Source organism: Cajanus cajan, chromosome 8, assembly GCF_000230855.2.
Source record: "Cajanus cajan strain Asha chromosome 8, NIPB_CcT2T_4, whole genome shotgun sequence".
NCBI lineage: Eukaryota > Viridiplantae > Streptophyta > Magnoliopsida > Fabales > Fabaceae > Cajanus > Cajanus cajan.
Genome location: NC_138524.1, coordinates 6,156,374 through 6,182,732, shown reverse-complemented (window position 1 = coordinate 6,182,732; position 26,359 = coordinate 6,156,374). Strand labels below are relative to the sequence as shown.

Here is a 26,359-nt window from a genome sequence, read left to right as displayed (position 1 = left end):
ATTTTTAAAAAATTCAAATCAAATCGAAGCGATCCATTTTATAAAACTAGATCAATTAATCAAATTATTTTTTTAATAATGTAGATTGGTTTGATTTTTAAAAATATAAATTATATTTTTTTAAAATTAGATTGGTGTGGTGTGGTACGGTTATTTATTTTATACTTATATATGAATTTACTTTTAAAAAATATCAAATTAAACCAAATAGATCTATTTTATAAAAAATGGATCAAATAATTAAACCGATTTTACAAAATGGGTCAGTTTGAATTTTTTCTCAAAATGAATCATACTTTTTAATATGGATCAATTTGGTTGTGGATTGATTTAAATTTGTTGTACACCTCTAGATAAATGTTTTTTTCAAAGTGAAAATTATTGTGAGCTGTGGAGGAAGGATTTGTCTCCTTTAAAGTGAAATCTATATTTTAGAAGATAAAGTGTAATAATAATTGTTAACTAAAAGAATTAATGATTGAAAATCATGAGAAAAATAAATACATGTATAATTAAATTTAAAATTTATTATGATATTTATTGTTAATTTTTTAATAACAGTGATTAATATACTTTATTTTCTAATAAAAATTCTTTTTCTCTTTAGATGAGCTAAATGGACGGAAGAAAGAAAAGTAATATTTGTATCAAATTAGATAAGTTTCTCTCTCAAAATGAAAAGGTTATTATCTTAGGAATCACGCAATCATCTAGAATATGACCATTTGATTTATAAAATAGTCAGAAATTTTTGAATATTTTATTTATCCCTGTCCTGTATTAAAACTGGTTAGTTTTATTTAGAAAAAAAAAAAAGAAAGAAAGAAGAAGTAAAACTATGAGTTTACAGCGAATCACGAACTGCTTAACCATATGAGCTAATTAAACCTTTGTTCAAAACCACTTAATTAAAATTATACAAACAAATACTTAACAATTAACTTATTGGATGGATTCTGCCTTATATAATTACTTTTATGATACAGATTAAGAAATTAAAATTAGAAATATTTTATTAAAAAAATGTTTCCAACACAATCTTATTAATTTTATTTTTAAATATAACTTTATGTGAACCCGATTAGTGCTTTCCAATGTTTCTCGAATCTTCAAATTAATTAAAGTCTCTAGATGAATCTTGAAATAAAACTAAAGTCCTGGTTTATATAATATATATGTTGAAAATATGGAGAAGTGATTATAGTAATAATCGTAAATTATTTTATAATTCCATGCATATTGGTGTTTCCATATAGTCTCTCTAGTCCAACACAGTCTTCTATTTATATAAATATATATATATAAAAAACAAAGTTTCCAACGTGTGCATGTTTAGCCGTCCTGAAGATTAAATTTGAAGTTGACTTGGTATTGTTGCTTGGGGCAATGCAGATGCAAAAAGGAAACAATAAAAAGAACCAGGGTATTCGTAGCTGGAAGAGGAAATAATCTTCTCTTGGTTGTACCAAACCGACACAATGAACATAAAACATATGTACGTACGTAACGTAGCCACGATCATGATTCATTGATTCATGAACATCTTCCAGTTGGAAACCACAAAGGCATTAAGCCAGTTGGACTTGGACATATGGAGGAGCTAGTCATACCCGATCAATGCAGCTGCAAATAAAGAAGAAAGAGAAACTTAGAACGTTGGGTATACCGTATACGATACATCATACAATATATACATGCATACGCATGGCTATTAATCTTAATAATATATATAATAACACGACAATGTATACAACACTGTCCACCTTGTTCTCCTACTTCAATTTCCAGTGATCGATCCAAAGTCGAAACCCGAACAGGCGAACCATTTTCTAACGTTGCAGCTTAATTCGATGGATTCGATGACCAAATCAGCAGTTGATATTTCCCATTATCTCATACTAGAAAATGAAGAGAATTCATGTAGACAATATGAAAGACATAAGAAAATAGCTTTAAGAGTTTAATTGCTGACTATACACTTATGATGTAAAATTAGAGTTCAAAATGAGTCAACCGACTTGTTTGACCTGATTCACCTCAATCCATTTAAAAAGTGTATTGATTCGGTTTGGTCCACCATTTTTAAGCTTCAAAATTTTTTAATTGACCCGGTCCATTATAGATTGATGAGCTAAACGGGTTAACCCACCAACCCACCTAATTTTTTTTAATTTAAAATAAATTTCAATCTAAAATAATCTCTAATCTAAAATAAAAATTGTCAAACTAAATATCATGCATATAATATTAAATTTAAATTAAAAAGTGTACAACTTTAAATAATCAAAAAATATAAATATAAATCTTTTCATGAGAGTGATTATTCATTAATATTAAATTTTATTGGAAGCTTGAGTAGATAAATTTATAGCAATTTCATGTTATTTAACATTGACTTTATCTTTATTTACAAAAAATAATCATATCTTTTTAAAATAATTCATATATAATAATAAATGGTTAAGCAGGTTGTTAGTAAGTTGAGTTGATAGGAGAGTAAGTAAAGTTAGGTGAACAGTCCAGTTCATTATGGGTTCAACCCATATGGACCAAGTCGAAAGTGAGTCGAATTATAATTTTTGACTCATTATGAATTTTTTTTCAATGTTTTGGTCCAACCTGACCTATTTTCAAGGTGGGTTAAGTTGACCCACGAGTCGAAACTCACTTTAACGGCTCTAAACTGAACTTGAATATAATGTTTATATGTTTGACAATTTTTTTAATTAAATATAAATTATAAATAAATCTTAATTGAAATAAAAGTTAGAAAGATATTACTTTTATTTGAAAGCTAATTTGAGAAATTAAATTGAATTTAATTCAATTTTTTAATTATAATTTAAACACACACTCTATATATAACTTTCTAATGATTTTTATACAAGTCAATAGACAATTTTTAGTTGGAAAACTGTTTACGGTGAAAAACGTCGTTTAAGGGTTCTTTTTACTCGAACTAGCACGTAAATGGTTTCAATTTAGGATTTGTGATTTAAGAACAGGAAAAGGAGTGAACAACTTTAGTAATTACTTGTTTCTAAAGATTCTTCTATAATTAACAAGCAATAATTTTCACACATATAAATGCTAAGATGAACAGAATGAATAATTAAGATACTTGCAATACAAATCATAGTTCAACTCAGTGTTTTAAAACCCGGACCGACTCGGCCGGTCGGACCGGTTGGACCGGGAACCGGTGGTCCAGCCGGTCCGAATCTGAAGTTGGATCGGTTATGCAGTCGACCCGTTTCAAACCGGATTGAACCGGTCAATTTTCCGGTTCAACTGGTGAACCGGTGGGTCAAACCAGTTCAACCACTTTTTTTTTTTTTAAGGGACCATAAATCACAAAAATAATAATGAAAATTGAATCTCTTAATGAAAAAGCAAGGAATCTTATTAAATATAACAATGACTACTTATTCTAATATATTTGTTTGCAATATATACAACTTAAATAACTTTTATAGTATATTATTAATTTTAAATTATATATTTAATAATGCAATATCTATGTAAATATTACATATATTATTTTATGATATTAATTGCAAGCATATTATATATGTACATATTATTTATATTTTTAATTTGTATTAATATACCGTTTAACATGTAATTTTTTTATGTATTTTTTTACAAAATAAAAATAAAAATAATTTTAAATAAGATAGAAAAATTGAAATTTAAAATAAGATATGAATTTATTAAAATTTATAAGTATAAAATATATTTAATATGAATACTTTTTAATAAAAATAAATAAAAATCGAGTCATGCGGTTCAACTAGTGACCCACCGGTTCAACCTTTGACCCACTGACCCAGTACCTTAACCGGTTCGATGACCGGTCCGGTTTTTAAAACTATGGTTCAACTTGCATAATGTTCCAGAGTTACAATATCAAAGTAATATAACTACGTGATTAAAGGAAATAAATAAGAGAACTATGCTAATTCTACTCCTAAAAAGTAAAAGAAGAGTGGCCGAGAGTCAGTCATACCAAAAAACGATCTTGTGCACGAAAGCCATATGTATGTGTAGGCAGAGAGTGCTTCAGAAGTTAATTCAAGTATGAGTTTTTCCGACCTCTGTTACGGTCCGTAATCCTTGTATTTATAGAGCAATCAAGAGCGGTTAATTTTGTGCACGTACACCTCTAACTCATAACTGCTATCCACTATGCTTGCTACGTGGTCTTGAGTTATAACTTCCTTTAACCGTCCTCCCACGTTCATATTAACCTCTCGACCTACCTGTCCTCACATATGTTAACTTCTCGATTTAGACGTTTGACCACCTTCATGTGACCATTGGTACTACACTTTTACTAGTTTTCGAGCACAACTCTTCTCGATCTCGAATATTTGTCACTAGAAGGTGTCCATCTTCATATCATTTTTCAAGGAATCTACATGATTGTTTCGACTTGTTTGTAGTTTTTCGAGTGGGTCCAACAAAAACATTATAAAAAAAATAAAAAATCTCTTTACAATTGATACATAGACTATTTTCTCAAATACAAATAATATATTTGGGCTAAATACTTTTATTAAGAAAAAAATGACACCAAAATGAGTTCAGATGCTTAACAATAAACTAAAGAATCAACATGAACAATGAATACATGGGGCATAATGGGCCCAATTTAGATATTTTTCTACCTTGAGGACTCAACTAACTAGAGTAAATTATTCTCGACGTGCATATGTAGATGATTATGTCGATTACCAGCTTAGTTAAGATAATGGTCTAATAAATAAGGTTAGATGTATTTATATGAGAATATTTGAAAAGTATCTTTAAAGAATTGAGAATTTTAATAATTCCAAATACAAGTATATAATCTCTCATAGGATTAAGATTAAGCAGATTAATTACACTCTACAAATATCCTAGATTTAGATTGCTACTAAATTTACAAGTGAAGTCCTCCATGTAGCAACATTTTAGCTGTATCAGCCCACAGTCTTGTACACGCCAACATGGTTCTATCCCTCTCACTCTCTTCACTAATGTGTCTAATTTGTTTTTGCGCATCCAGGACAAAGTTTTTCCATTTGATAGTAAAAATCTTCAAGATTAAAATATTCACAATGAGCTTCATCATTAACATAAAAGAACAATATGATTGGTATTTAGTGTTTTTTTTTCCTGTTAATACTTAATAAACAATATTTAGGGAGTATTTGAAAATTTATAATTTTTTTTTCATGAATGTGAATAGTAATTAATATATTTTTTTAGAAATAATATATCGAACTTAAAATTCTGCTTTTATATTAAAAAAAACTCATGTAAAAGATTTATGAGATTTTTATATAAAATTAGAATTTAATTTTGATATATTATGTAAAAAATTTATATCATCGATTAATTAATAAAAAATGTAATTAAAATAATTTTACAAAAAATTAATAATCTTCAATTTTATATTAATTTATGTTTAAATACAGTATTGTTTTTTTTTTTTTTTATTTGACAAGACTTCCCTTTCCATGTCCATTGTCTTGCCTCAAAACTTCCCTCTAAGGAGATGAATAGGATGCATTAGGGCTTTTCTCAATCCATGCACCACACAGAGCCCTCTGAATAATGTAATGGAACATTATATTACCTTAAAAGAAAATTGTTAGTCGCATGATTAGAACAAAATGCACCAATCTTCCCTCATAAATCCAATTGCTACTCTTCCATTACCCTCAAACCGCACTGATTCTCCAGCCACCACCTCTTTCATTTTCAACCACGGAAGAAGAAAATCACTGTCCAACAATTGCATTAGGAGCGAGTCCAAACAGCATAGATGGACTCTTCAGGGCATGACAGCTCTCGTCACTGGTGGAACTCGCGGAATAGGGTACCAACATTTCATTTTTCAATTTCTATTTCTCACCCTTTTCACCTCATCCTCATTTTAACTTGTGATTTTTTGTGGGGTACTGTAAAGGCACGCCATTGTGGAGGAATTGACGGGGTTTGGAGCCAGAGTGCATACTTGTGCCAGGAACGAGCACGATCTCAATAAGTGCCTTGAGAAATGGAATGCTTCGGGTTTTGAGGTCACTGGCTCAGTTTGTGATGTCTCAGTTCCTCACCAGAGGGAGGTGCTTATGCAGTCTGTTTCCTCTCTCTTCCATGGGAAACTCAACATCCTTGTAAGTTGTTGTTCCAGATCTAACATTGATAAGTAATATGATTGAAATAATGTATATAAGTGCATAACAATCTTCATTTTATAATTAGCTTTTAAGGTTAAGTCAATCCCAAACTCATCATAAAATGATTTGAGTCTATTTTAATAGTTATTGTTGGACCTATTGAACCAATTCCTTATCGAGCCATTATGAGACTATCTGCATATGTTCAATCTTGTAACTCTTGAGGGGAGGGGGTGTTTCATGTTGATAATCATGACTCTTACGTTCATTTTTCCCCATGCTATCAAGGGAGATTTAGCATTGGTTAATAATATAACTAAAATAATGTATATAAATAGGGAATAATCCTCACTGCTAGCTTTTAAGATTAAGTTAATCCCAAACTCAAATCATAAGATGATATTATAGCCTATTTTAGTAATTGTTGTTGGACTTATTAAACCACTCATTAACGAGTCATTATTAGACCACTTACATTTGTCTTAACTTTGCAATGGGAGAGGGTGTGTTTCACGTTCATAATTATAACTATTGTGTTCATTTTCCCCCCAATGCTATCAAGGGTCAAAATATGCATTTTTCGTTGTTCTGGATTGCTTTGAGGTTCACTCTGGATTAGTAACCCTCTTTATTTGTAGTAACCCTATCAGTTTGATGTATAGATAAACAATGTGGGGACAAACATTCGGAAACCAATGACAGACTTCACAAGTACAGAGTATTCCACTCTTATTGATACCAATCTGGGATCCGTCTTTCATATATGCCAACTTGCATATCCACTTTTGAAAGCATCGGGAATGGGAAGTGTTGTGTTTATCTCGTCTGTTTCTGGTTTTGTCTCACTGAAGTTGATGTCTGTTCAAGGAGCTACGAAAGGTAATTTACCTTCTCAATGCTGTATTGCAGCTTGCTTAACAAGTGCTATGATGTTGAAGAGTTTATGGAATTTTGAAGATTTGTTTGTTTTCTGGTTAACAGGCGCAATAAATCAACTTACAAGAAATCTAGCTTGTGAGTGGGCAAAAGACAATATAAGGAGTAATGCGGTGGCACCTTGGTACATCAGAACTTCAATGGTAGAGCAGGTAATTTTCTTCCGTTTTATCCTGTAACCATTTGTTAGAATGAGCTGCCTATGACACTAATTAGTACCATGAATGGTATAGCAATAGCATCACTTTTTCTACATTTTTTGTTGAAAAATTTGGTTGAGTGCTTGAAAAACTTATTCTGAAACAGAACAGATTTGAAATTACTAGGAAATACACCTCCTCCCATTTTTAAATCTTCCATTCCCTTTGTAAGTTTCTATTTCAACGGAACAGAATTGATCCTACATCTTGGTACTTGGTAAATATGCATAATCTCTTTCCTTAATTCTTCCTGCTGAAGTGCCCTCTTAGGTAGATTGTAACAAGTCTATTTTCTGGTGAATTACTAAACCACCTACTTATCTTGAATCCAGTCAGTCCTCTGGAACAGTAACTCCTCCACACGCATATATTACATCTCATTGATGATTTGCATCGAAATGGCAGAAACAGAAACATAATAGATTCTTACTACCTTCCAATTATCCAAGGATAGGATTTTTAAGACACTCTTCTCATAATTGGACCATCCTGGATTTGATCAGGAATAAAAGATCAGTAAACCATACCTAGTCCTTAACTCGTGAAAAATTGCATTTTCCTGGCATAGAAATCAATCACCTAAAATTGGTGCTGCATATTAACTTGTGAAAAATTCAAACATTAGTCAGTAGTGCTCCATTATCTGACTTTTACCCTCTTGTTTTTAGGTGCTCAGCAACAAAGACTATCTGGAAGAAGTGTACTCAAGAACTCCTCTTAGGCGCCTAGGAGATCCAGAAGAAGTCTCTTCTCTTGTTGCCTTTCTTTGCTTGCCAGCATCGTCATACATCACTGGCCAGATTATATGTATTGATGGAGGAATGTCCGTGAATGGTTTCTACCCAACAACACAGTTCTAAGAGTTGCATGCAGCTTATATCATGCACCCTCACCAATTTTCCTCTCCAACTGCCATTCATGTGGAGCATTTGGCTTGGTTCTCTACTTCTCTGTCAAATTCCAATTATTCTGAACTTTTAGGCCACACCAAAAGTCGACCAACCCCTGATAGGCACTTCCAAGATTTTGTAGTCTGCTAATGTAATTTTTTTGTGTACTAAATCACAATATATGGCCGTGCTATCTAATGGAAGATTTCCAGTAATTTTTTTAATTCATAGCTGTAACCTAAAAATTTACTGATCTACTTGGTCTTGATTTATGCCAGTTTAGACAAAAATTGTCTTTTAGGAGAAATTATTGCATAGACTCATATTAGAACATGATAATTTTTTTTCCTACATCTATATCTTCCCAAAACTCTTTTTTTCTGGGTTTCAAGGTGAAAAAAAAACAAAGAGATTGTAATAAAAATAAAGGTTACATTTTATATTTATGATCTCAAAGAGCGTTAGAATTTGTTATTTACTCTGCCTAAATAAAGTCCTTATTGTGTAACACACACAACATATGGATAGGTCCTTATTGTGTATCACACACAACATATGGATAGGTTTGATAAATATTATGCTAAGAGAATAAACACAAGTTAGATTATTAGATAATTTTTTGTTTTATATATTGTTTGGTAAATAACGAATAGTATATATAAAATAGTAATGCAAAAATTTATTATATTACTCTTTTTAATAATTGTTGATGTTTCGATCATAAGTCTTACTAGTAACTTTAATTATTAAGTGATATAAGACTTTTAAAGTAATATCAACAAATTAACATAACTTGTGAAGTATAGCAATTATTAGGAAATAATCGAGTTAGAACTGTAGCTATGAGTGTTACAGATGGTCTAATGAGAGGAATGGAAGTGATTGACACAGGAGCTCCCTTAAGTGTTCCGGTAGGCGGAGCAACTCTAGGAAAGATTATCATATTCAAAAAAATTATTTATTTTGATACTTATTAAACTATTATGATTTTATTCTTGAAAGACATCTCGATGATTAAAGAAGAAAAAATATTTATAAACTATCCGTAATATAAATTTTTAAGTAATATAAGACTTTTTAAACACACTAGAACAATTATTTTTAATGTCTCAACTTCTATAAAAAAATTTATGTATACAATGTCATTTTTTATTATTAATAGTGATGTAAAGTTTAAATTCACACATACATGTATTAATTCAAAACATAATTTTTTAATAACTATGTTGTTAAAGTATAATATTTATCAATTTTGTTAATGAATAATCTTTGAAAAAATTTAACTTTTTTAACCATATTATTTCATCCATAAAACTTAAAACCTAACGAGTTAATAACTTAAAGATAAGGTCATCATTTCATTGATTTTATTTGGTAGTTGCCATGAGGCCAAGTCAAATGTAACTTTTTTTTTTTGGTACATTGATTTATTACTTATAATTATATATAAAAAAAAGTTAAATTGTTTTTAAAAGTAAACATTATTCTGTAATCACCTATGTCATATCCAAGCAAAGGAAAACTCAATTTTGAATTGTTCCAAAATGCAACATTAGTAGAGTGGCGCTAGAAAGATTCGCAATGAAAAGTCATTAAGCTGGGATTCAGATTCCGAACAGGAAATTTAATTAATTTACCAAGGAGGTGATTTAGACGTTTAGTGAAATAGCCGTCATGATTTGAATTTAATTATAAGAAATATGAAATTATACCGATATAATTTTTTATTTATTATTACGCTGTCAGTAATTTTATATTATGTTAAAAATGAATAATAATAAAAATAATTAAACATTTATATATATTTTTAAATATATATGTATATGTATATATAACGTTAATTTAATATTACAAATAAAATATATATTAATATTTATTTTATGTATCACCAACGGTATAAAATGGGTACGAACTATTAGGTTGGCGTAATAGTTAGAATAATCCTCATTGTCATCATCATAGTAGAATTTCTATATAATAACTGGGATAATTTATAAAATTTCAAACAATTTTCTTGATTATTTTATTTTCAAAATATTTTAATATAACTTTACACTATTCAATGTTTAATCATGAATGACGACGGAGGACAAAGATAAGTATTCTTTTTTTTTTTTCAAACGTCTGCCCCACTCATTAGTCATTATCACGTCTTCTGTCTAAATACATCCTGGTTTTGTGTTTTGTTTTAGATGCATGGCTGAACAAAGATGCATAAAGAAAAGTTAGAAGGCTTCATAAACACAAATGCTTTATATAATAATCAATCACAATCATGTCATTTTTTTCATAAAGACCACTATTTTACTGATATTTATGTTAAAGTGTAAATGTTTTCATTAGATTTAGAAAAAATGTTCTTTGACGGAGTATATGCATAAATAATATCATATAATGATTAAACTTTTATAGTGAATACTTTGAGCCCACGCACTATAGAAAATTTAATTTTATGTTATAGATTATTATAAAGTAATATTATTAATTTTGTAATAAATATTTAAAAAATTATATATATATAGTGATAATCAATTAATTGATAGTATAAATTAAAATATTTACACTACATCAATCTCATATAATAATCTTACGTAAATCGAAGAGTTTGATTTTCCCATTGGCAAATTTTAAAATTGATTAGATTTTTGACGATCATTAATTACTTCTTTGTGGTCTTAGTGTCTTACACAGGTAATTTCATTATATTTTCGATTTTATAAAAAAAAAAACAAAAAAGGAAAGAAAAAAAAAAGTGTACAATACACTCCGAACTTTTATGGATATAGTTTTATTATATTTGTATGTTGTGATTAACAAATTCTTACTGATTCATTGACATAAGCTGATTCATAAATCAGTCTTTTGATTGCTTTTGTCAATAAAAAAAAAATTATATAAGTTCCACTAACATAATATCTCCTATTCCTTCAATGGATTTTACTCTCAATATGTAAATTCATTAATTGTTAACAAAATTATTTTCTAAACTTGACATTTTTAAAAGAGAGAACGAATTTCGTTTTGCAATGTCAAAGGAAGAAAAATCTTATATAAACAAATTAATACTTAATACATTTCTGCGATTTCACATCTATCTTAATTGAACTTAAAAAAAAAATTAAAGAAATATGTCGTTACTATTTTTTTTTGAGGGGATGTTGTTAAGATTTATGTCATCTAAATTTAAATTTAATTTAATAATAATTAAACTTAGATATTTATATTAATTAATAACAATTTTATTTTTAATTTTTTTTATAATCTTGAAGTTATTAATATATATGTTTACACTTATTAAAATATAAAAGCATCCTATCACACTGTCATCCCGTCTATATTCACATTTTTTTGTCTTTAAGATTAATATTTTTTTTGTATTTCTTGTGTATGTTAGTTGTACAAATTATTGTAAGTGTATTTTATCCTATCATTTTGTTTCCAATTTTTAAAAAAGAAAAGGTAAAGTAAAAACTAAAAAGAAGAAATGTAAAGGGAAATTTTTATTTTCAACCATGATAATCGGGGTCCACCTCATTGAAAGATATGAATAAAACAACAGCAACTTGTTTTAAAGCATGGAAAAGCAAAGAGGTTAATTATAAGCTTAAGCAGCCTACACAGAAGATATTATTGTCGTACATTTTAGAGGTTGATCCTTGATTGAAGAGAAATGGCTCAAACAAACATTAGCAGCAGGTGGTCTTTACAAGGGATGACAGCTCTCGTCACCGGTGGATCCAAAGGAATCGGGTTACTACTTACTATCTTTGCACTCATGATTTTACCTTCTTAATTTCCTTCTTCTTTCACATTTATTCATTTCATTTTTTAAACGTTAATTCTTACTACATATATTATATACTACTTATAATTTGAATGTCCATTCGTTACTCAAATTAATTACTTGTTTCACAACTATCAATTAACAACAACAGACATGTTTCTCACCATGAAACTTGTTTTGGGTAATTTCTACAAATTGCAAGCCAAACATGTTAAGTTGTATCGATCATATAGTAATAATTATACAAAATAATAGTGGGTCATGCATGAGACTTGTTTTGTTTTCTCACAAATTTTTCCTCTCATAGATATGCTATCGTGGAGGAGTTGGCACAGCTTGGGGCCATTGTACACACTTGCTCTCGGAACGAAACTCAACTCAAGGAATCCTTGCATGAATGGGCCACAAAAGGATACAAAGTTACTGGTTCGGTCTGTGACGTGGCATCTCCTGCAGACAGAGAGAATCTCATAACTAGAATCTCCTCCGAGTTTAATGGCAAACTCAATATCCTTGTGAGTAATTTATAATTTGAATGCCATCAGATTTAAGTTACTTTTCCATCCTTTTAAAAGAATATTTTTTAATTACCAATATTTTATATTTTATCATCATATTATAAATAGGTTTACATTTATGAATGGATATAGGTAAACAACGTGGGAACAAACATATGGAAAGATCTGCTGGATTACACAGAGGAAGATTTCTCATTTGTGGTGAATACGAATTTGCAATCTGCTTTCCACCTAAGCCAGCTAGCACATCCTCTCCTAAAAGCTTCCGAAGCTGCAAGCATCGTTTTCATATCCTCCATAGGTGGTGTGGTATCAATAAATTTAGGATCCGCTGTATACAGTGCAACAAAAGGTAATTAAGGAAGAGTTTAGTGAGGGTAGTAAGTAAGTAGTAACTGATAAATGTAAAATACTAAAGTGTTTATGCAAATGAACATGCAGGAGCCATGAACCAACTGACAAAAAATTTGGCATGTGAATGGGCCAAAGACAACATAAGGACTAACTGCGTTGCACCGGGAGTAATCAAAACCCCTGCAGCTACCGAGGTGATATTCTGTTATGTTATTATAGTTGACTAGTATTAAAATAGAGTTATAAGTGGCGTTTATAAGTTAATTTTATATATAAGATATTATTGTATATTTTTTAGGGCATGTTATGATTATTTATTTGCTTGCACTTTGCAGTTTCTGAAAGAGGAAAAAATTGTTGATGCTTACATTCCACGAACTCCTCTTGGACGGTTTGGAGAGGGAGAGGAGGTGGCTTCGTTGGTGGCGTTTCTGTGCTTACCTGCAGCCTCTTACATAACAGGACAGACCATTTGTGTTGATGGCGGCTTCACTGTCAATGGCCTCTATATAAGCTAGGCTTCACTCTTTTACTTAGTAATTAGTATATCAATATCTAGAATAAAGTTAATAAAAGAGTGTACTCTCTTACCTAGTTTCAATTTGTATCGTACGTTAATTAGGATGGTTGAGGGTTCCTGTTAAAAAACATTGCTTGAAATTGCATTTGTCAGCTCCCGTCTTTATAATCTCCTTAACTTTGTATGAAATTGCAATACTCCCAAAATTTTAGCATACACTCTTCACATTTATTTGGGTTTCAATGAAATATAACTCAACCCAACTAATATCCTACCGATCAAATTCAATCTACTAGTGACTCATTTATTCACTCATCCTCCTATTTTCTACTAAAATTTGTTTTTCAACCGATAATAAAAATTATTCGAAGTATAACATATTAAAAAGACGAGTTCTAATTTTAATCTAATATATGAAAAAAGCTTATTAATATCAATTATTCTTTATTTTCTATTTTTATTATATTAAATAGTTTATTTTATTTTGTGTCAATATATTTTCTAATTACTTATTAATATGGAGTGTCAGTAGAATTTAAAAAAAAAAAAAAGTAAGAGAGGTCACAAAATTTTAGTCGAGGTAAATAATTTAAATCAAATTGGAAGAGAAATTTGTGTTGATTTATGTGACACTCTCTATTCCACATATTTATACTTATAAATACTAATGAAACAAAAGAACTTGTCTAAGTATTTTGTTAAAAATATAAATATCCCTAAAATAATGACTAGACCAAAGTGACTACGTAAAATCAATACTTGAATTCAAGGACTAACATTGCTTCAAAAAAGGATGAAATATAAACTAAGTAAACAAAATGACAAATCTCAATCTATGAATTTCGATGTCACATCCTATTAGAGTTTCATCCATAAACATGTTAAAGCCTAAATCTCAACATTAACATTATTATCATTCTAATAACCTCTTACAAAACATACATAAGAACAATAAGTAGAGCAAAAGCGAGTGAGATATGTCTCACTCTAACTCTCAATATGAGATAAGGTCAGGAAGTCACATACATAACATATAACATATACAATTAATATTGAGAATCCAAACAATATCTCAGAGTTACTAGTAACAACAAAGACATATCAAACCACATAAGTAATTACAATTTACGCACTTGAAGACTAATAATCATATAAGGTTGTCTGAAAACAAATACTCATGTACGGTTGTCCGAAGGCCAATACTCATATGTGGTTAATACTAATTATGTATAGTTGTCCAAAGGCTAATATTCATGTAGTTAATACTCATGTATGGTTGTCCAAAGACTAATATTTATGTGCGGTTAATACTCATGTACAATTATAAAAAAATTTATACATATAATTTATGTCATTCGTACTGGACTCTATACATTATTTCATCTCATAGACTCAACTCATACTCGTATTATTCGCTTAAAATATCATCTTCATATCAATCTCATGAATACACATCATCATCTCATCAATGTCATGCAAATATATAATTATCGTGTTATTCTCATATTACACATTGTCATCTCATATTACATATAAGGTTATCATATCATACATAAACATTTCATATCACACACATCACATAAAAACACCTCATATTGCATACAAACACAAAGTCTCATGCAAAAGGTCTCACAAACATAATTTTGTATTTTCATCATAACTCATTCACAAATATCCTCTCTCATTCTCGTATCAATACTAATATTCTGAATCATGATCCTAAGCCACGCCATTAAAACACCTCAATCAAAATCATTAATAGAACATATTATAATTATCGAACATTAACTCAATTACTTCCTTATCATTACTAATACTTAGATCTTATCCTTAACCTAATCATCCTAAAGTTATCTCAAGTTCATAAATATAACTCATCTTAAGCGACAAGATGAGAAAAAACGAGAAAAGAATGAGAAAAGGAAGCAACAAGATGCGTCACATCCATGACTCACCGGTCATAGTCGTAACATTGATCACGCTCGTGACTGGCTCGCGTTTCTAAAAAGGGCCAAGGTCAATATAAGGTATGATAATCATGACTCACTAGTCACACCTATGACACAATCTAACATATATGAAATTCAATTATTTCAAACTCGTGTCTCATCTCATTACTAGATTTCACCAAGAGTGACCTTCAAATTAATAGAATCAAAGATTAAAAGCTTAAAACCACTCTACTAAGTCCTCAATTACTCAAATCCAACATTAATTTTACATATTCATATCAATTATTCCGTATTAACTCAATACGTTCATTCCCTAGGGTTCCCATGGAAACTCGTGGACAATCCAAGATCTACAAGATTAGTTTGACACACGTAATTAAACACATGTATACATTAATAACATCAAATAAAGCATTGAAGAATCCTATGAAAGACAAAAACAACACAAGTCACAAATTAGAATTTCCCTTTTCATATGACGCATACAATGGAAAAGAGAATGGAAGCTCTATCCAACAATTATCTCAAGCCTAGAACGAGACTATTCACTTATCCTTAATTACTTCGATGAACACTAGCATAAAGAAATAATGAGACCGTAAAATGTAAAAACTAACACGACTCTTTTAAAAAGTTCCCAACACATGTTTAACCCTCCAATAAAATAAACAAACCATAATTACACTTCCATTCCCTCAAATATTAAAATAAAATATAATTAATTAAAAACTATAATATATAATCAAAATACATTAAAATCAAATAATATATATATATATATATATATATCTAATAATTGATATAACAAATGATTTCACAAACTTTTCTTAAATTAATAAAAATATTCATAATTATTAAAAGTCTCTAAAATATTTTCTAAAATTTATTTAATTAATTAAAACATCCTTTTAATAATTTTGAAAAGCTTGGGATGCTACAATTTTCATTATTAATTTGGTTTGAATTTTAAAATTATAGATCAAAGGATATAAGTTTGAACTGGTCAAAAGAAATTTACAAATTACAAACTAATGTGTTTGATAAAGAGAAAAGTAATAAAGATAATAACATTCCATCATATGTATGCATGTGCATGTACGCAGGGACGGATACACATGTATCCTAGTGGGGGCACTTGCCCCCACTAACATTTTTTATATATTTTATTAATTTAAATATATATATATATATATATATTATATTAAGATTTAAATATATTTTTATTTCTTCAATTGTAAAATTATTATTTTTAGTTTCTATAATTTTTTAAAAATTTTGTTTTAATCTCTCAAGTCATCAATAACATATATACAAATGACATATTAAAATAGTAATGTAGTTTCAATCGGATTTGATGCGATGTTTTTACGGATAAAGATATCAATAGATAGATTTTAGACAACAATATTTGATAGATTCTCTGACAAAATTTGAGTATAAAAATTGAAACAAGATTTTTTAAAAATTACAAGGATTAAAAAGACCAATTTTTAATTTGAGGGACTAAAGACAAATTTACCTTAAATTTGAGATATTAAAAACATATTTAAGTCTATTATAAATTTATAATAATGTATTCACACTTGTCATGAGAGAACTTCATGTTCATGATGCTAATATCGCAGAAGCTGAGGATGATCCCATATCTAAGCTTCTAATCAAATTACCACGATTAAAGAAGCAACCAATTCAATTGCAGTGGGACATTAGAGTTTTTGGAGTTGATAGCTCTGATGTTCCACTATACATATCTCTGCCTGATGCATTAGAGATTGTTGGGGGAAACTCCATGTTAAATATATCTGTCATACAGTTGTGGGCCATGTAAGTCATATTTTCTTTTATGAGTCTAAATTTACAATAATTACATTTAACTTATAATAATTATTTGTGTTAGGTACATGGACAAATTGAGTGTGGAGCAAGCACAAGCAGAAGTATATGGATTTATTGAGCCTCAATCCATCCAAAAATCAGGAAACACTCAGGTCCAGATCCAACAATATATGCAAACATGGATGAGTGACTCAAGAAGACATATATACATGGCTCCATACATTGACGGGTTAGTTTTTTAATTGATTTTTTAATCATGGTAATTTTTTAACTGATTTGTTTGTCATACAATGTAGGTCTCATTGGCAGTTAATGGTAATCATTCCTAAGGAATATACTGTGGTGTGGTTTGGTTCACTTCATCGAAAACCAAGCCAGGAAATTAAAAGCCAATTACATGGGTAACTAAATTTTTTCATTATGTTTTAACACTGTAATTATATATATTGGCTAACATTTATTTTTATTTCAATTAATTAGAATCGTGTCTGGAGCTAATATATTAAGTGGAAGAGCCAGATCATCAAAGTCATTGCATTTCATATACCCTAAGGTTAGCAAATTAATTCATACAGTCAATAATATTTAAATTTATTGACTTTGGAATTAATAGTTATTTGTTTCTCATTTTAGTGTAATAAACAACAAGACTCGTTTGAATGTGGCTATTACATCATGTATTGGATGAAAGCCATAGTTTCTGCGGGTATTATTGATTCTTGGGCGCAGGTAATTCATATCAAAATTTATTTAACTATATTTACCTTTAGAATAATTAACATTGCATATTAATGACACTTAAATTACCGTTTCAGGTCTTTCAAGATCCATCTCCATTGCCCGAAGATGAGATGCTCAAGATAAGAGAACAATGGACAACTTTTTTTCTAAGTTTAGTTAGTTAGATATTATGTTTATAGTTTGATAGTTAGTTATTTAGATAGCATTGACAAACATGTTTTATAGCTTTTTTAGGATAATAGGATTTACATTGTCATAATTTATGTTTTTTAAGATTTATATATTATTTTCTTTTTGTCATTCACACTAGTGCAAAAAAGGGTATTTACGTCACCCAATTTACGTCGCAAACCACAAACACCGACGTTGTAAAAACGCGGTGGCAGTTTCGTAAATAAGTGGAGACTAATTTACGTCGGACCTCTCTTAGACCGACGTAAATTAGGTAATTTACGTCGGGTACCTCCAATCCGACGTTAATTTACGTCGGGTACCACTATTCCGACGTAAATTTACGTCGGTTCCCTGTAGTCCGACGTAAATTTACGTCGGTCCCACCCAAATCCGACGTAAATTTACGTCGGAGTTCAACAAGGGCGACGTAAATTTACGTCGGCGACGCCTTATCCGACGTAATAGTTCTCCTATATTGCCCCCAAAGTCCCATTTTCATTCCCGCGCTCACAGTTTATACGAAATCCTCTGAATTACTTGAGTCTCCCTCTGCGTTTACGGCTACATTCAACGTATCCAAGTTTGTAAGTGTCAGCACGTTGGTCGTTTGAGGTTAGTTTGTTGTCCCTGTAATTTATTTGTTTTTTTTTTGCTATTTGTTCCTCTGGAACGGGCCGTTCTGCAAGGAGAACGGGCCGTTCTCCTTGCAGAACGGGCCGTTCTCCTTGCAGAACGGGCCGTTCTGCAAGCAGTACGGGTCGTACCGCATGGAGAACGGCCCGTTCTGCTGGAATTTTTTTTGTTGTAATTTGTTGATCTGGAACGTCCCGTTCTAGTTTCAGTACGGCCGTTCCAGATGCATTAAAGAAGAGACTTTTTTAGGCATTGACCTTTAGTTTACCATCGATTTTTTAGGGTTGTAGTTTAGGTTAAAAAAATTATGAATAACTGAGTCAATAGTTAATTTGTGTTAATATATAGATAATGAATCGAAGTTGGATGAATGCAAGTCGCATTAGTCAAGAGTACAGAAATGGAGTTGAAGAGTTCTTACAATTTGCAAGAGAAAATGGGAAACCCATCAAAGGGGCATATTATTGTCCATGTGTTCGATGTTTGAATCAGATACGTCAAGAAGTTGGAGAAATACGTGATCACCTGTTTATATATGGTATTGTGAAGAGTTATACAGTATGGACATGGCACGGAGAAATATTAGACATTCCAACAATGTCAACAACTGAAAATTTTGAAGGGATGAACGATAACTTAGAAGAGATGATACGTGATGTTGGTGAAGAAAATTTTGAAAGAGCACATGTGTATGATACCTTAAAGTCTGATTTTGAGCAACCATTATACCCAGGATACAGTATGTTTACAAGATTATCAGCAACTTTAAAATTGTTTAGTTTAAAAGCAAGAAATGGTTGGACTGATAAAAGTTTCACAGAATTGTTGGAGTTATTGAAGGAGATGCTTCCAGAAGATAACACGTTACCTAATCGCAACTATGAGGCAAAAAAGATACTATGTCCAATGGGTTTGGAGTATAAGAAGATACACGCGTGCCCTAATGATTGCATATTATATACAAATGATTTTGCTACACTGAAAGTGTGTCCCACATGTGGATTGTCGCGGTTCAAAAAGAAAACTGATGGAAGTAATGGTGAGGAAGAAATAGAGGGTCCCCCTGCTAAGGTCTTATGGTATTTGCCAATAATACCTAGGTTTAAAAGATTGTTTGCCATTAAAGAAGATGCAAAAAACCTCACATGGCATGAAAATGGTAGAAAATGTGACAACTTTCTTCGACATCCAGCTGATTCTCCGCAAAGGAAGAGGATTGATGAAACATTTCCAGAATTTGGTGCAGAGTCAAGAAACTTGAGAATTGGTTTAGCTACAGATGACATGAATCCTTATGGGAACTTAAGTAGTAAACACAGTTCATGGCCAGTTTTGTTGGTCATTTATAATTTGCCTCCTTGGCTATGCATGAAGAGAAAATATATTATGTTGTCTATGATGATATCAGGTCCCCGACAACCAGGAAATGACATAGATGTGTATCTTAGTCCATTGATTGATGACTTGAAAATGTTATGGGACACAGGAGTGGAGGTGTTTGATGCATATCGTGAAGAAAAATTTACCATGCGTGCAATGTTATTTTGCACAATAAATGATTTTCCAGCATATGGTAACCTGAGTGGGTATAGTGTGAAGGGTCATTATGCATGTCCTATATGTGAAGAAAACACAAGTTATACCCAATTGAAACATGGGCAAAAGACTGCGTACACTAGGCATCGTAAGTTTCTTGTTCGTAGTCATCCATACCGTAGATTGAAGAAAGCATTCAATGGAAGTCAAGAGGATGAAATTGCCTCGACACCGCGCAATGGTGAAGAAGTATATCTATCATACAGTGGGTATAGTGTTGGTGGTTCTTGGAGCCACCGAGATTTCTTTGGTGGCCGATCATCGAGGAGCACTGTCGACTCTTGCAGTCAAGAGGTTATACAGAAATTGGAGCAGAGATTGGAGATGCAGTTTGAAGAGAAACTGAAGAATATTGAAAAACAGTTTGAAGAGAAGTTTGAACTTTTGGCTCGTTCTCAGCAACAGACTGCAGTTGCTCATGATGGTGTTCGAGTCAGCACTAAAGGGAGTTGTGCTGCTCCAAATTTCTCAGGGGAACATGCTCACACTGATGTACCAAACCAGTGCGAGTTATATGTTGAGGATGACCCCCCACGGTTAGTGGCTATTGGCCGAGTATTTGAGGGTGGCTCAACCATCCATGGTGTCCCTCTACAGCCAGACTGGACACGGGTTGTGGTTGACCAAGTTCAAGATGCTGCTGCTCCAGTGCCTTTGCCCAATACAGAGGTTCAACTAGTGGGGCAGGCAACCAGCACATTCTTAGCTTGGCCAAAATGTTTGGTCATGCCGCTTTCAGCACGGGCAAAGGTAATTATATTATTGCTCTTTTAGATTCTTATAATTCTATTATTGTTTAACTAATTTTCATTATTTCTTTAGGATTTTATCGATCGTGGTAAGGAGGTCATGAGAGAACCTCATGTTCATGATGCTAATATCGCAGAAGCTGAGGATGATCCCATATCTAAGCTTCTAATCAAATTACCACGATTAAAGAAGCAACCAATTCAATTGCAGTGGGACATTAGAGTTTTTGGAGTTGATAGCTCTGATGTTCCACTATACATATCTCTGCCTGATGCATTAGAGATTGTTGGGGGAACCTCCATGTTAAATATATCTATCATACAATTGTGGGCCATGTAAGTCATATTTTCTTTTATGAGTCTAAATTTACAATAATTACATTTAACTTATAATAATTATTTGTGTTAGGTACATGGACAAATTGAGTGTGGAGCAAGCACAAGCAGAAGTATATGGATTTATTGAGCCTCAATCCATCCAAAAATCAGGAAACACTCAGGTCCAGATCCAACAATATATGCAAACATGGATGAGTGACTCAAGAAGACATATATATACATGGCTCCATACATTGACGGGTTAGTTTTTTAATTGATTTTTTAATCATGGTAATTTTTTAACTGATTTGTTTGTCATACAATGTAGGTCTCATTGGCAGTTAATGGTAATCATTCCTAAGGAATATACCGTGGTGTGGTTTTGTTCACTTCATCGAAAACCAAGCCAGGAAATTAAAAGCCAATTACATGGGTAACTAAATTTTTTCATTATGTTTTAACACTGTAATTATATATATTGGCTAACATTTATTTTTATTTCAATTAATTAGAATCGTGTCTGGAGCTAATATATTAAGTGGAAGAGCCAGATCATCAAAGTCATTGCATTTCATATACCCTAAGGTTAGCAAATTAATTCATACAGTCAATAATATTTAAATTTATTGACTTTGGAATTAATAGTTATTTGTTTCTCATTTTAGTGTAATAAGCAACAAGACTCGTTTGAATGTGGCTATTACATCATGTATTGGATGAAAGCCATAGTTTCTGCGGGTATTATTGATTCTTGGGCGCAGGTAATTCATATCAAAATTTATTTAACTATATTTACCTTTAGAATAATTAACATTGCATATTAATGACACTTAAATTACCCTTTCAGGTCTTTCAAGATCCATCTCCATTGCCCGAAGATGAGATGCTCAAGATAAGAGAACAATGGGTAACTTTTTTTCTAAGTTTAGTTAGTTAGATATTATGTTTATAGTTTGATAGTTAGTTATTTAGATAGCATTGACAAACATGTTTTATAGCTTTTTTAGGATAATAGGATTTACATTGTCATAATTTATGTTTTTTAAGATTTATATATTATTTTCTTTTTGTCATTCAATTTTGAAATACAATTTGAATTTCTATTCTGGACTGCCTGGTTTAGATTTGGTATTCTGGATTATATTTATATGCAGGTGTTGGGTATATCAATTTACAAACGTTTTTTAAAAAAAAACTGCCACAATTTACGTCGGACATGGCGTTGTCCGACGTAAATTTACGTCGGGCCTTGCAATGACCGACGTAAATTTACGTCGGACAAGGCCACGTCCGACTTAAATTTGTGGCACGATTTTGACCCTTTTTACGTCGGTCTGAAAAATTTCCCGACATAAATTTACGTCGTCTTCCAGTGGCGACGTAAATTTACGACTCCCGTATTAACGTCGGACCCTTTTCCGACGTAAAAGGGTCAAAATACACGACGTAAAACACCCTTTGTGTACTAGTGTCAATTTTGAAATACAATTTGAATTTCGATTCTGGACTGCCTGGTTTAGATTTGGTATTCTGGATTATATTTATATGCAGGTGTTGGGTATATCAATTTACAAACGTTTTTAAAAAAAACTGCCACAATTTACGTCGGACATGGCGTTGTCCGACGTAAATTTACGTCGGGCCTTGCAATGACCGACGTAAATTTACGTCGGACAAGGCCACGTCCGACGTAAATTTGTGGCATGATTTTGCCCCTTTTTACGTCGGTCTGGAAAAATCCCCGACGTAAATTTACGTCGTGTATATTACTACTTTAAAGTAAATTTTCTTATGTAGTTGATATTGTAAAGATTTTTTTTTCCAGAAAAGAAGTAATGATTTTCGTATTCACAAGCAGATTTTGGGTTATAAGAGATTATATATATATATATATATATATATATATATATATATATATATATATATATATATATATAGATAAACAGAGTTTGGATTGTAAAAAAAAATAATTATTCAGAAAAATCATCTTTAAAATAGGTTGTTAACGACTGAAAAACCAGTTTATAATTAAATTTTTGTTATAGACTAAATTATGGGTTTCTAATTACATTTACATTTATATTAGAGACCGTAAAAAAACTTTGAAAAGGTTAATTAGCAATTATAAACGTATGTTCTAATTATATTTTAAATAGATCAAAATTTGAGTTTATAAATAAATAACGAAAAATCATTTTCTAATTTCATTTCAATTAGACACAAAATAGTTCATAAACTTTGACTATTAGAGACCGATTTATTAGAGACTACAAATATGGTCTCTAAATCCATATCTAAATTAAACTCTTTAGTGACAGAACGTATTCGGTCTCTAAATCTGTCTGTTGAATAAATAGAGTTTGGATTGTAAAAATTATTATAATTTAAAGCATGAGTAAGTATTTATTTTAAAATGAAATGATGTTAGCTGATATTAATTATATATATATATATATATATATATATATATTGAGTTTACACAAATATAGTATAAGATACAAATGGTATTTACTACATATATCTACTAAAAAAAATTTTTAAGGTAAAATTTCTCATATGAGCTTTTATTAACTTTGAACTTTAACAAGTAAAGTCCTATATATGTCAAGCTATGCCCAACTTAACTTTGGCTAACCTCTTAATGGATAATGATATTTGGTCTAAAGAGATCTCCAATATATCATTGAATCAAATTGAACAGTGTTAAGTTTCGATTAACCACTAAGTGATAGTACGTGATACTTGATTTGAGAATTTTCAACATGTCATTAACCCCACCTAGTAATTATGAAGTGTCATCTTTTATCTACCATTATTATGGATTAAAAAAAACATATGCATACTTTTGAAACTTATCTACCATTATTGTTTTTTTTAAATGTGGATGGTTTTAAAACCATTAACCCTCTAAATTTTTTCTAATCATAAAGCATGAATCAAGAAAGCTAAAACAAAGATGACAAATGTAGGAGTGTTCATGAATTACATTTTTAAAAAATTCAAATCAAATCGAAGCGATCCATTTTATAAAACTAGATCAATTAATCAAATCATTTTTTTTATAATGTAAATTGGTTTGATTTTTAAAAATATAAATTATATTTTTTTTAAAATTTGATTGGTGTGGTGTGGTTCGGTTATTTATTTTATACTTATATATGAATTTATTTTTAAAAAATATCAAATTAAACCAAATGGATCTATTTTATAAAAAATAGATCAGATAATTGAACCGATTTTACAAAAGGGGTCAGTTTGAATTTTTTCTTAAAATGAATCATACTTTTTAATATGGATCAATTTGGTTGTGGATTGATTTAAATTTGTTGTACACCTCTAGATAAATGTTTTTTTCAAAGTGAAAATTATTGTGAGCTGTGGAGGAAGGATTTGTCTCCTTTAAAGTGAAATCTATATTTTAGAAGATAAAGTGTAATAATAATTGTTAACTAAAAGAATTAATGATTGAAAATCATGAGAAAAATAAATACATGTATAATTAAATTTAAAATTTATTATGATATTTATTGTTAATTTTTTAATAACAGTGATTAATATACTTTATTTTCTAATAAAAATTCTTTTTCTCTTTAGATGAGCTAAATGGACGGAAGAAAGAAAAGTAATATTTGTATCAAATTAGATAAGTTTCTCTCTCAAAATGAAAAGGTTATTATCTTAGGAATCACGCAATCATCTAGAATATGACCATTTGATTTATAAAATAGTCAGAAATTTTTGAATATTTTATTTATCCCTGTCCTGTATTAAAACTGGTTAGTTTTATTTAGAAAAAAAAAAAGAAAGAAAGAAGAAGTAAAACTATGAGTTTACAGCGAATCACGAACTGCTTAACCATATGAGCTAATTAAACCTTTGTTCAAAACCACTTAATTAAAATTATACAAACAAATACTTAACAATTAACTTATTGGATGGATTCTGCCTTATATAATTACTTTTATGATACAGATTAAGAAATTAAAATTAGAAATATTTTATTAAAAAAATGTTTCCAACACAATCTTATTAATTTTATTTTTAAATATAACTTTATGTGAACCCGATTAGTGCTTTCCAATGTTTCTCGAATCTTCAAATTAATTAAAGTCTCTAGATGAATCTTGAAATAAAACTAAAGTCCTGGTTTATATAATATATATGTTGAAAATATGGAGAAGTGATTATAGTAATAATCGTAAATTATTTTATAATTCCATGCATATTGGTGTTTCCATATAGTCTCTCTAGTCCAACACAGTCTTCTATTTATATAAATATATATATATAAAAAACAAAGTTTCCAACGTGTGCATGTTTAGCCGTCCTGAAGATTAAATTTGAAGTTGACTTGGTATTGTTGCTTGGGGCAATGCAGATGCAAAAAGGAAACAATAAAAAGAACCAGGGTATTCGTAGCTGGAAGAGGAAATAATCTTCTCTTGGTTGTACCAAACCGACACAATGAACATAAAACATATGTACGTACGTAACGTAGCCACGATCATGATTCATTGATTCATGAACATCTTCCAGTTGGAAACCACAAAGGCATTAAGCCAGTTGGACTTGGACATATGGAGGAGCTAGTCATACCCGATCAATGCAGCTGCAAATAAAGAAGAAAGAGAAACTTAGAACGTTGGGTATACCGTATACGATACATCATACAATATATACATGCATACGCATGGCTATTAATCTTAATAATATATATAATAACACGACAATGTATACAACACTGTCCACCTTGTTCTCCTACTTCAATTTCCAGTGATCGATCCAAAGTCGAAACCCGAACAGGCGAACCATTTTCTAACGTTGCAGCTTAATTCGATGGATTCGATGACCAAATCAGCAGTTGATATTTCCCATTATCTCATACTAGAAAATGAAGAGAATTCATGTAGACAATATGAAAGACATAAGAAAATAGCTTTAAGAGTTTAATTGCTGACTATACACTTATGATGTAAAATTAGAGTTCAAAA

At 30.5% G+C, this 26,359-nt stretch overlaps 4 protein-coding genes and 1 long non-coding RNA gene across 5 annotated transcripts; 4 read left to right on the top strand and 1 right to left on the bottom strand.

Moving 5' to 3' along the window:
- Positions 1 to 807: 807 nt before the first annotated feature.
- LOC145950829 (uncharacterized) lies at positions 808 to 2,452 on the bottom strand. The gene is made up of 2 exons (XR_014428679.1): positions 1,764 to 2,452; positions 808 to 1,623 (listed from the first exon to the last, which is right to left on the bottom strand). It is a non-coding gene; the product is annotated as an uncharacterized LOC145950829 (long non-coding RNA).
- A 3,062-nt stretch (positions 2,453 to 5,514) lies between these two features.
- LOC145950628 (tropinone reductase homolog At5g06060-like) lies at positions 5,515 to 8,417 on the top strand. Its single transcript, XM_083061864.1, has 5 exons — positions 5,515 to 5,866; positions 5,957 to 6,164; positions 6,830 to 7,046; positions 7,149 to 7,255; positions 7,972 to 8,417. The coding sequence occupies exons 1-5, from the start codon at positions 5,661 to 5,663 to the stop codon at positions 8,161 to 8,163; spliced, it is 930 nt and encodes a 309-aa protein (XP_082917990.1). The 5' UTR covers positions 5,515 to 5,660; the 3' UTR covers positions 8,164 to 8,417.
- A 3,346-nt stretch (positions 8,418 to 11,763) lies between these two features.
- On the top strand, positions 11,764 to 13,541 carry LOC145950629 (senescence-associated protein 13). The gene is made up of 5 exons (XM_083061865.1): positions 11,764 to 11,943; positions 12,285 to 12,492; positions 12,628 to 12,847; positions 12,937 to 13,043; positions 13,185 to 13,541. The coding sequence occupies exons 1-5, from the start codon at positions 11,864 to 11,866 to the stop codon at positions 13,365 to 13,367; spliced, it is 798 nt and encodes a 265-aa protein (XP_082917991.1). The 5' UTR covers positions 11,764 to 11,863; the 3' UTR covers positions 13,368 to 13,541.
- A 2,663-nt stretch (positions 13,542 to 16,204) lies between these two features.
- LOC145950910 (uncharacterized) lies at positions 16,205 to 18,694 on the top strand. Its single transcript, XM_083062820.1, has 2 exons — positions 16,205 to 17,145; positions 17,219 to 18,694. Exons 1-2 carry the CDS (start codon positions 16,910 to 16,912, stop codon positions 17,397 to 17,399), a joined length of 417 nt encoding a protein of 138 aa, XP_082918946.1. The 5' UTR covers positions 16,205 to 16,909; the 3' UTR covers positions 17,400 to 18,694.
- Positions 18,695 to 19,450: 756 nt separating this feature from the next.
- Positions 19,451 to 21,594, top strand: LOC145950909 (uncharacterized). The gene is made up of 2 exons (XM_083062819.1): positions 19,451 to 21,051; positions 21,124 to 21,594. The coding sequence occupies exons 1-2, from the start codon at positions 19,549 to 19,551 to the stop codon at positions 21,388 to 21,390; spliced, it is 1,770 nt and encodes a 589-aa protein (XP_082918945.1). The 5' UTR covers positions 19,451 to 19,548; the 3' UTR covers positions 21,391 to 21,594.
- The last annotated feature ends 4,765 nt before the right edge of the window (positions 21,595 to 26,359 follow it).